The sequence below is a fragment of the Microtus ochrogaster genome, chromosome 18 (assembly GCF_000317375.1).
Source record: "Microtus ochrogaster isolate Prairie Vole_2 chromosome 18, MicOch1.0, whole genome shotgun sequence".
Taxonomy (NCBI): domain Eukaryota; kingdom Metazoa; phylum Chordata; class Mammalia; order Rodentia; family Cricetidae; genus Microtus; species Microtus ochrogaster.
In genome coordinates this window covers 14,948,298-14,958,908 of record NC_022020.1, presented here as the reverse complement: position 1 = coordinate 14,958,908, position 10,611 = coordinate 14,948,298, and the positions used below count along the sequence as shown (strand labels likewise).

The window sequence follows — 10,611 nt, the reverse complement described above, 5'->3', positions numbered from 1 at the left end:
CAAGGTCCTCCCCCCTCCGTCCATGTCTAGGAAGGTGAACATCCAAACTGGCTAGGCTCCCACAAAGCCAGAACACGAAGTAGGATCAAAACCCCATGCCATTGTCCTTGGCTTCTCATCAGCCCTCATTGTTCGCCATGTTCAGAGAGTCCGGTTTTATCCCATGCTATTTCAGTCATAGTCCAGGTGGCCTTGGTGTAGCTCTTATATATGTTAGCCACATGGCTCAGTACCTTTTTCAGCAGGGCAGGTTACATCCTGCTTCTTTCGTGTCTGGACAAGACTGCAGAAACAGCTTCCTTCTTCCCAGAATACTCCTGTTCTCATATCCCACCCCCATACTTCCTGTCTGGTTATCTCGCTTATACTTCCTGCCTCGCTACTAGCCAATCAGTATTTATTTAAAACATAATTGACGGAATACAGAATTGTCTCCCACCATTAGACTTTCTGGTGGAATTACATTTGGCTCTCTTGATGGAGGGCCTCTATAAAACTTCTCTTAGGACTGGAGAGTGAGGGGGAGGGGGAGAGTGGGAGGGAATGGGAGGAGGGGGAAATAATTAATTAAAAAAATAAAAAGAATACACAGGTTTTTACTAAGCTATCCTCATTGCTCTTGGCAATTTTCTCAGTTTTTAATCTTTTATCATCAATGTACATAATGAAACAAGTGAAGCTTTTAAGTTTTAAATTATCTTAAAAGTAATAAAAATCAGTGTGATTACAATTTTTGTTTAAAACACACTTTGCTTCTCTTTTCTATGTATATAGAAAAAGAGATAGCTCTGAAATTTGGTGTTTAATTAGTATTAAGTGTTTTACAGAGGCCCTACATCGTGCTTTTTATGTCAGAATTATGTTCAAGTGCAACTGAATTCTCTCCCCACAGTCCATATTCAAGAGTTCTCCACTTTTGGGCTGCTTTCTCTTCGGCCTGCCACTTGGTGTCATCAGCATTATGTGCTATGGAATCTACACAGCTGATACAGAAGGAGGCTATATAGAAGAGCGATATGAAGTGTCCAAAAGCGAAATGGAAAATCAGGAACAAATAGAAGAGAGAAAAGAGCAGGAGTCCATCAGTGGAGAATCTCTAGAGCCTGCTATGCAAGAGCCCAAGGATGTATTAGAAAAGAAGAAAGATTGAGACTTCAGAGGAAAAAAATTGATAGGATTTCAAATTATTAAAGAGTATTTATTGAATTTAGAAATTTAATCATGATCTATTTACAGAAGAGAACATGTTACTTGTATTTTGCTAATAACAACTGCATGAATTAAAGTAATCCTTCCATAAGTGGGAACCTATTTGGAGCACAGAGATGAAGAGTTTGTTTAAAACAAAACCAGATCATTGTGTCAGTTTACCTTAAAGATGCCCATTCTGTTCACACTCCTTTGTGTGCATGTTCTATGACAAAGTTAAAAAAAAACTTTGACAGAATATTATCTTGACAATTGGGGTGGAAGATATGTGGTTTTACAGAGAGAAATAGTGTTTCACCTACTATGTCAAGTCTCCTATATTTTGGATAAAATTTATATAAACAAATTAAGTCTTTAAAATTTAGATGTTTTAAGAGAAACTACTAACTTTTTCCATATATATAATTTAAGATTCTGAGTTTAAAAATAGTGAGGATTTTATATAGCATAGTGATTTTATTTTATTAGTTGTTTTTAAAGGAGAAATGTTACTTTTTTACTTATACTCAGTTGCATTATTATAATACTGGCTTATGGTCCAATGAAGTGGGGAGAGAATCTTTGACCTTTACAGAATGACCAGGGTATGTGTGGAGTGGTGGCTTTAGCCCCTGCCCTATGCTGCTCAGCAGGGTGCACTGTCCATCACTGCAAGAAGTAGAAGCCCTCTTAGAACACCTTGCTTTTAAGCAAAGCAACGTAGTATTTTGTTCTTTTATTTTTATTTTATAGCGTGACATTACTTCTAAAATTTCTATTAGTTAAGAATGTTTTCAGAAGTAATAAAACATGTTTTTATGATATATAAACTAATAATTTAAAAATTACTGCCACACCTCTATTGTGGGAGGCCATGACATGTCAGTGATACAATCAGCATATTAAACTTGGATGTCAGGAACAAAGAGATCCATGTTCCCTTCTCTAGCCTCTCAACTTTGCCTCCGTGATATTCATGACCTCTCATCTTTGATCAGAATGCAGTCTACTGTCTAAGAGTGGGTATTTTGTGATAACATGTTTACTAAACATTAATTTGTTAATTTTGAAGCCTTTATTTTAGCTCATCTTAGAATTTTTATTAGATAATATTTAGGTGGCTGTTCTTTGAGTAATTTAGGATTTATTGAAAGGATCTGCTGAACATTTGCAAACATGGTTTACAGTTCTAACACTGTTGTTACTTAGGGCTTTTTTGGTAACCAGGGGAGTTTCTGCCTTCTGATACAATATTAATCAACACTGAACTGAAACTGTCTGTAGAGCCAGGAAATTGCTAGTCATAATTTGTAGCCAGGTATTCTTTTCATGTTTTAAAAAAACATCTATTTTTAAAATTTAATCAACCATAATTAACTTTATTGATAATGGTATAAATATAAAGTCACAGGAAATTTCAGAAAATAGAAAATATTTTCAAATGGAAGCTGGAGGTAAACACTGTTCATAATTGCTGTGAAAAGTAAACTCCTCCAAAGAATAAAGACTCCTTGTGAAGACTTCATGGTAGTTGTCCGAATGGAGGAAAGACCTGAAGTTTATACAAGATGATTCATTTATGATACTCTATGGCATCATGAGAGAGACATGAAATAGGGAGTACCACTAATAAATTTTATTATTTTCATCATTATCAAAAATTATGTGTATTTTGTCTTATCAATCATAACTTGTAAATAAGTTCTCAGTAGGAAAAAAGATAAGGCATAGCTTTGTATCAGTAAACAGAAACACAGAGGTAGTTTTGGGGAATTTTGTTTGGTTTTTGTTTTTTCATTTGTTTTCTTTGTTTTTGGCAATACTTTTCTTGAATGAGTATTTTGGTTCTGTATTGTGAAACAACTTCATTCTGATCCTCAGTTTATTTGTACTTTCAAAATGTTTTCATTGAGGAAAAAAACCCAATGTGTAAGTGGTTTATAAGTGAAAGGTTTCATTTCTTCTTGTATTAAACTTATACTTTTTGCTTATTCTTGAGGATATTTTTATCTGCATTGTCAGGTTGCTCACATAACAAAATTTAAAGTTTGTTCACGCATGTGTTTTTCTCATTGATGTGTTATTCTAAATACTGTTTGCTTACCAGAAGAACATACTACAGAATCAAGGCAGCTTCTTCATAATCTAGGAAAAGATTGATCCTCTAATTCAGTGATAAATTTCATGGTTAAATACCAACAAAAGAGTCCTTTCAGGAATTGGAATTCCACCTTTTCTTTCATGTGTAAAAGTTCTAATTTTTGAAATTCAAAAATTTAGCTCTTTGCTCAAACAACATTCAAGAGTATTCCAGAGAATGTTCATGCTTAGCCCAGCATCTCTTTCTGAAATCCTTTATTGTGTATGTCAAAAGGTTTGTACCTCCTATTGTTTGAAACTTCTTTGAGATTTATTAGATACATAGGTTTTGTTTTCCTCCTCTCTTTAAAGGACATTTGGACCTGGTTTAGAAATGCCAAATAAGTAAAGATGATGAAAGGACTCTTAAGAGCTGAAACAATTGCGTCTGTTGTTTCTCTTTCATCCATCTTATTGCCTGTGATCTTTCTAAGATTTTGACTTGGTAGCTCTTGGTTTTAAAATATTTTTATCAGTGTTTTCTGATGAAATGGACAGGGAAAAAAAATCACTCAGCTATTCTTATGCAGAAATTGTTAAGCCAGTATAAGATGTTAAGATTTAAGTGGAGGGACTGAATTTGTCATTTTATTTTTTACAAATATATATATTTTTTCTGAATGTTTCTGAGTCCCAAGAATGAGCAAAATAATAATAGTAATTTTCTAGTTTGGACTAAGCTATAGAGGTTTTTGAAAGTCTGTATTACTACTAACTTGTTGAATTGTGATAATATGTCTTATGTCATCAATTGCAAACTTTTCTTTTTCTAAAATAAATTAATTAAAATCATGATTGCATAATTTCTACACAATATGTATTTTTCAGAAATTTGCTATATGGCTATGGGGCAGTGGAATAAGAATAAACAATGAGCCCAAAATAGGAGTTGACACTGATTTGCAGGTTATAAGCAGAGATAGCCTACTGAGCTATGGGGGGCACCAATTTTATGGGACTGTGGTCTTAACTCCATTTTTCTTTTTCTTACTCTACCCTAGTGAAATCAGGAAAGCCAATTAACTTCTCCCACTTCTGAATTACATGCGATTTGAGGATAATGCCACTTATCTAGATTATGAAGTACCTGTGTCTGGCACATAGCTCATTAACCGACTGACATTTATTTTTTAAATTTAGTTGACTTATCACTTCATTTAGAATTTTGTCATTGATAGAGGGGAAAAAATTTACTGTAATTTGAATTCCTGGTATTTTTAAATTTTCTTAGCTAATTTTCTGCAATTTTTGAATTCTGTCATTTTATATAGTGATAGAAAATATTTTAATATTGAAATTAAAACTAATTAAGTATTTAGGTTTAGTTATCTGTGAAAATTCTCTGGCTTTTCTACTTTATAGATGAAAATGTTACACAAGAAGGTGTAACCTGTCAGTAAGGTTATTAATATGTATGAATATCTTACTTAGATTTCTGTATGATTTAGGCAGAGTTAAATGCAGGTATGTCACTGGAGGTAGGTTTTGAGGTTTCCAAAGCTTCCTGTGGGTCAGGATGTAGCCTGCCTGCCACCATGCTCCCCATGATGATGATGATGGTGATGATGTCTTGTGAAGCTGTAAGAAAGCCTCTGATTAAATGTTTTTGCAAGAATTGTGTTGGCTGTGGTATTTCATCACAATACTGATAATCCTAACTAAGACAATCTTGTTATGCCTCTACATAGACGACTATTTTGGACACGTGAGCTGGTCAGAACTGAGCTGATTTTCACGTTGGAGTGCAAGCATTTGGTGTGTGTATGTAAGATATTTGAATTTCTTTAGAAGAAAACTTGCTGAAATGACATTTTCCTGTCTTTTTGGAATAGTAGGATAATTAATAGTTTCTTGTGTGAGACTGGAAAGAAACAATTATTCTAAATTGGAGTGGGGATTAATGTCAAAAATAAGTGGGGTAAGAGCTTAGTCTTACCTCAACTTGATAGGCCATTTTAACATCCATGGAAGACCCTTTCTGAAAAGAAACAGAGGAAGAGTGGATAGGGGATCAGGAGAGAGGCATGAGGGAAAAGAGGAGGGAGGGGAAATGGGTTGAAATGTAAAATAAATGAGAAAATGTAATTAATAAAAAGATTTTTAAAAGTAAATGTGTGCTGGAGAGATGGTCCCATGATTAAGAGCACTGACCACTCTTCCATAATATCCAGGTTCAATTCCCAACACACGTTTGCTCACAGCACTTTGTAGCTCCAGTTCCAGGGAATCTAATGCCCTCTTCTAGTCTCTGCAAGTGCTACACACATAGTACACAGAGGTACATGAAGATAGACACTCATATACATTAAATAAAAATAAATACATTTTTTAAAGTGATTTTTGCTTATCAAAACAATTGCAACAAAACATTTTACACTTTGGTTGCTATAAAGCAAAATTATAAAATGCAAAACAAATACTATAATACAGGTCTTGGAGCAAAGGAGACAGGTATGATTGTACATACCCCAGAATTTAGGATGCTGAGATAGGGTGATCATGAGTTTGGGGCCAGCTCCAATCATTTACAACCAACCCTCTAAATGAAAACAAATATTTAATAAACAATATTTTGGGAACTTGAGTTTAGTTTTGTTTATTATTTCCTATTGATTGGGGGCACTAGTAATCATATGGGCATTCTGAGAAAATTTAGAATTATGGTTAAATCTTGGATGTAGTAGTTTGAAGCTGCATTAAATCAGCCGGTTGCCTTGAAGCTGTTTTTGATGTTGGATTACCTGGGCCATTGTTCCCATCAGAAACCATTCAGGGGTCTTACTTGATCTAACCATATTAGCCTGGAAGGAATCCACAGCTTCTCATCTTCTGTGGAAACAAAAATAGAATATCTTTTCCAAAGCAACATATCCTTTGATACAAATTTTGAAGTCAATATACCTGTATGTTGGTTTAGCTTAGTAGCCCCCCCAATCAAATTTATCTCTGAAGTTAGTTCATTAGCAGTTAAAAAATTCAAAGACAGCATGATAGTAAACATAATCCATACTCTATTATTCACATTTACGTGCTTATTATAATTTTTATTACTCTTTCTTTATTTCCTTTTTAAGGACTTTAGTTTATTATCTTTAAATTATTCTAATCTATGACTCTGGGTACCCTTTATTCTCTCCTCTCCCAAGCCTATGCATATTTATCAAACTCATTGTGAAGTGTTGAGAGGGCTTTTTGTCTGAATCTCTCTTTATTGTGTAGCTCTAATCATTTTCTGACTAGGAGAGTTTTTTAAAATGCAAAGTAGGTGTGGCTAGAATTGAAACCACAACTTTACTCCTCTCTAGGCTTTTTAACATGGTGGAGGTATGTTTACCAGCAGCTTTGGGAGCCATGCTCTGAGAAACAGTACTAAGTAGTGTGCAACTGTGCCCTCAGGCCCACAGCTGTGCTTTAAAGCCAGCAGGCAGCTGCTGGGAGCCTCTACCATCGCCCATGTAAGAAATTGCGGGAACCCACCACATAGTAGAAATGCTATTGGCATCTAGTAAACAGAGGAGGGGAAGCTGCTGAACACTTATGCACTAATAGGACACAACTGTGCCACTAGTTAGCTCACGCTACTCCTTAGTACTAAGATTCAAAAACGTGACTTAAGATCGCTGAGGTGAGAATATAGGGAGTGGAAGGAGAGGGCATTCTAGTCAGGTAACACGGGAGGAATAGTGGAGCTAGTGGGGTGGTTAAGAATCTGTTAACAGTCAAGCTCATTGAATGGATTAGTGGAGAGATGAAGTGGAAATGTGGACAGAATCATCAAGCAGAGGTTTATACATCATGCTAATTAAAGATGGTTCATTGCACATTTGTAGCTGTAGAAGTCTGTGATGATTAATTTTGCCGCAGGGCCACTGTTTGCGTGAAGTATGGGCGAGTAGCAGAAGAGTAGCATGTATGGGGGAGACAGGCTCATCAGGAGCTTCCAAGTGAGAGCAGAGTGAAAGGAGACAATGGACCACAGGAGAGAGGGGTTAGAAAAACAAAGTAAAGTTGGCAACACTTGGTGCTTGGACGTGGATGAGAGTAAGTGGAGTATGAAGAGTGTGCCTGTGGTACAGCTGACTGCTCAGCATGTAAGGCCAGGGCTTGACCCCCATCACCCCTACGAACACGTAATCCCCCCTCTAATTTCTAGTTTCAATAATCAGATTCTGAGTGAAAGAGGGATAGATTGCTGGGTAGCTAAGATAATTACCCAGAATTTAAGGTAAGATGAACAAATTAAGTGACAAAGTTATCTACTTTTTTTTTTTACTTTGGTCTTGCTGCCTGTAGTCAAGGTGGAAGTGCGTATTTGATTCCATATGATTGTGAATCTTAGAGAATTCTGAAAATGATCAAGAGGTTTAATGGGCAATTAATAAATTTTCATTTTCACTCTCTAGATAAGCTACTCTCTTAGTTAGGGTTACTATTTCTGTGACGAAACACCATAACCAAAAAGCAAGTTGGGAAGGAAAGGGTTTAAACATGTTAAAGCATGTTATAAAGAAACAGCCTTTGGGCCAGCCGCTTTGCCCCCAGGACTTGCCCACTGAGTTAACTGGTTTTCTATAGGCCCAGCTTCTGAGCTGAAGAAGCTCTCAGTTCACTGGATAAATGTGCAGATAGATGTTTTCTCCCATTCTGTTTTTAAAATATTGAAATCGTAGAAGCATTTGGAATCGTTAATTATTAGAAAAATGCCCCAGCTTTTGTCTTTTCCAAAGGACTAATTATTTTCATACTATGCCTTGCATAAGCCGTCTATTCCTTGATGTCAGATGCTATGTGGATTATGTATTACATTTTCACGTGTACTTGTTTTGTTTGTTTTTCCACACCACTTCAACCTGATGAAATCCTTCTGGTAAAGACTACCAGGTGTCTGTCTAGGGTGGACAAGAGGAAGTGATTCGTTAGCAGTCACGCAGGAGTCAGCACAGCTGCCAAAGAGTAGATCTCACTGAGGAAGACCAGTGCTGTATGGATAGGCTTTGGAGGAGGGCAGTGTTGAGGCAGAATTCTAGTGTCACAATGCTTAGTAGTTTTACAGACACGTCGATACTAGGAGTGGAAAAGGTTAGTAAAGATTTGGCATGGTGTGTGGAGACCATGGAGGTAAGATAACTGTGGGATGTTCTGTGTGTACACCCTTCCCTGAAGCCCCACATTGGAAATTGAGGTTACTTCAGATACAGAATCATCAGTCAGCCATGCACAAAGTGGAGGGTCAGTCTCACTGATGGCATTTCAAGCGCTGTGGTTTCTGGCAGTCTATAGATTTGTACAGCAAATCTGTTGTTAATTGATATGCTGCAAGGCTGGATCTTAATTGGTAAGTGAGAAGGAAAGTAAATGAGCGTCCTCCAACTAATCTGTATTTTATTGTGAACTTGCAAATCAAGAGGGATTCATGTCAGAATTGAGTTCACTTAAAGACTGTAAATCTGATGTAATCCCAGCACATAGAGGTATGGGCAAGAAGGAGCATGAAAGCTTTCCCCCTTTGTCCATAGCTCACATAAGAAGTAGGTAGTGAGTCAATCAATTTTAGATGATTGCTAAATGTTCTTTCTGACCATTTCTTGCATCCACCGATTAAGGAATCAAGAATCAGAATAAAGACCAAATTTATGAAACCAAATTACAGTAGTTTAACTACTCTGACAAAAATATAACTGTATAAAATGGTATTCCCCTGCCTAAAAGAACTGTTATTTTACATATTTAATATGTACAGCCAGAGTTAAAATGTGTTACTAATCCTTGGTGTGCTCTAATATAAATCACTAAACTTTGGAGCACATGACCTTTCATGTTTCACCTTTTTAGATGAATTTTTGTAGATTATAATTACATCATTTACATCATTACTTTCTTGCCTCTAAGAGTTTCCAGAAATGAGAAAAATCATGAATTTTGCTTTATCAAGAGTTGCAGTTTGAATGTGATCTAGGTTTGGCTTCAGAATATCTAAGCTATTAGGGAAAGGGTTGATTGATTACACTGGTCAGTGACTCTGTAATGGAACACACACACACAAGGGACACCATTTTTTGGAAAAGAACAGGAAGTGTTATTCTTGTAATATCTACACACAGTCTACACACAGGGGCATGCTTTTGGTGTGCAGTGTGAAGATAGATTGGAAAGCTGATGATATGGTTTCTAGAATTTCTGAATATTGCATTCTACTTTCAAGTTTGTCTTATAAATGTTTCAAATATTTTAAAAGGTGGTATAACTATGGTGGTGTTGATTGTCTTTTGGCAATACATGATTAGAATGCTTCTAACTTTCTGCTCTCACCAGCCAGAATGATATGAATCAGTGATGTTTAGTTCTAAGGGACAAAAGGAGCTACCAAAGTTTCTCAGGTGTTCATGGTATTGGGCATGTAGATAGGGTAGAATCTATATCTTATGATATAATCCTTGTGACATGAATCAGTTATTAAATTATTTTTCATCATTATTTTTTCATAACCTCATTGATCACTCTGTTTCTACTATGAATGTAGCTTTGTAATCATCTTTTCTGTCATAAATTTTTGGAAATTGTCATCAAATTGTATTCATTTTATGCTGCCAATTTACTATATACAGCATAATGTTCCCAAGCATTAATTATTTGCCCATTTCTTCCACTCCTGCCCAGACAACTGAACAAACAGCATGTAATCTGCCAGACTGAAAAAGGTACTGAGCCATGTGGCTAACATGGATAACAATAATTGGTTAATATAAGCTACAAAAGTTAACAGGAACCCTGAGCTAATGGGACAATCAGTTTTATAACTTATGGATATCTCTGTGATACTATTTTGGGGCTTTCCAGCTGTGGAGTATCGGGAGGGACAGAAACCCCAACGAGCAGGCCGCTCATTGTTACAGTGGGGTGTCCATTGCAAAAACAAGGATTTGTGTGTGGAGCGTGGCTTCTCCCTTCAGACCAGAAGAATAGAAACAGTGTCCTCTGTACACTGCAGGGGTAAACACACTGGACAATGACTAGATCTTAGACTGAAATTTAAGGCCATGGGCTACAGGGGTTTCCATAACAAGGACCTGATGGGGCACAGTGTGTGACTTTCTGTGTACTTTCCCATCATACATTATTTCCTTCCATGTGAATGAAGACACTGGTGGGTGTACAGTTTAGGGAGGAGAACTTGAACTACTAAGTATTTTCCAATTAGTGAACTTTCCCGAGCAGAAATGTTCAATCTTGGTTGACACAGTTAATCAGCTTAGATGTTTGAGACACAGGCCATTGACTGTAACT

At 36.3% G+C, this 10,611-nt stretch overlaps 1 protein-coding gene across 1 annotated transcript in view; it reads left to right on the top strand.

Moving 5' to 3' along the window:
* Window positions 1-4,942, top strand: part of Tmx3 (thioredoxin related transmembrane protein 3) — a 35,008-nt gene extending 30,066 nt beyond the window's left edge. Inside the window, exon 16 of the mRNA XM_005355842.2 lies at window positions 893-4,942. Within this exon, the coding sequence (XP_005355899.1) occupies window positions 893-1,150 (258 nt within the window). The 3' untranslated portion in view covers window positions 1,151-4,942. The remainder of the gene's footprint in view (window positions 1-892) is intronic.
* Window positions 4,943-10,611: the final 5,669 nt, after the last annotated feature.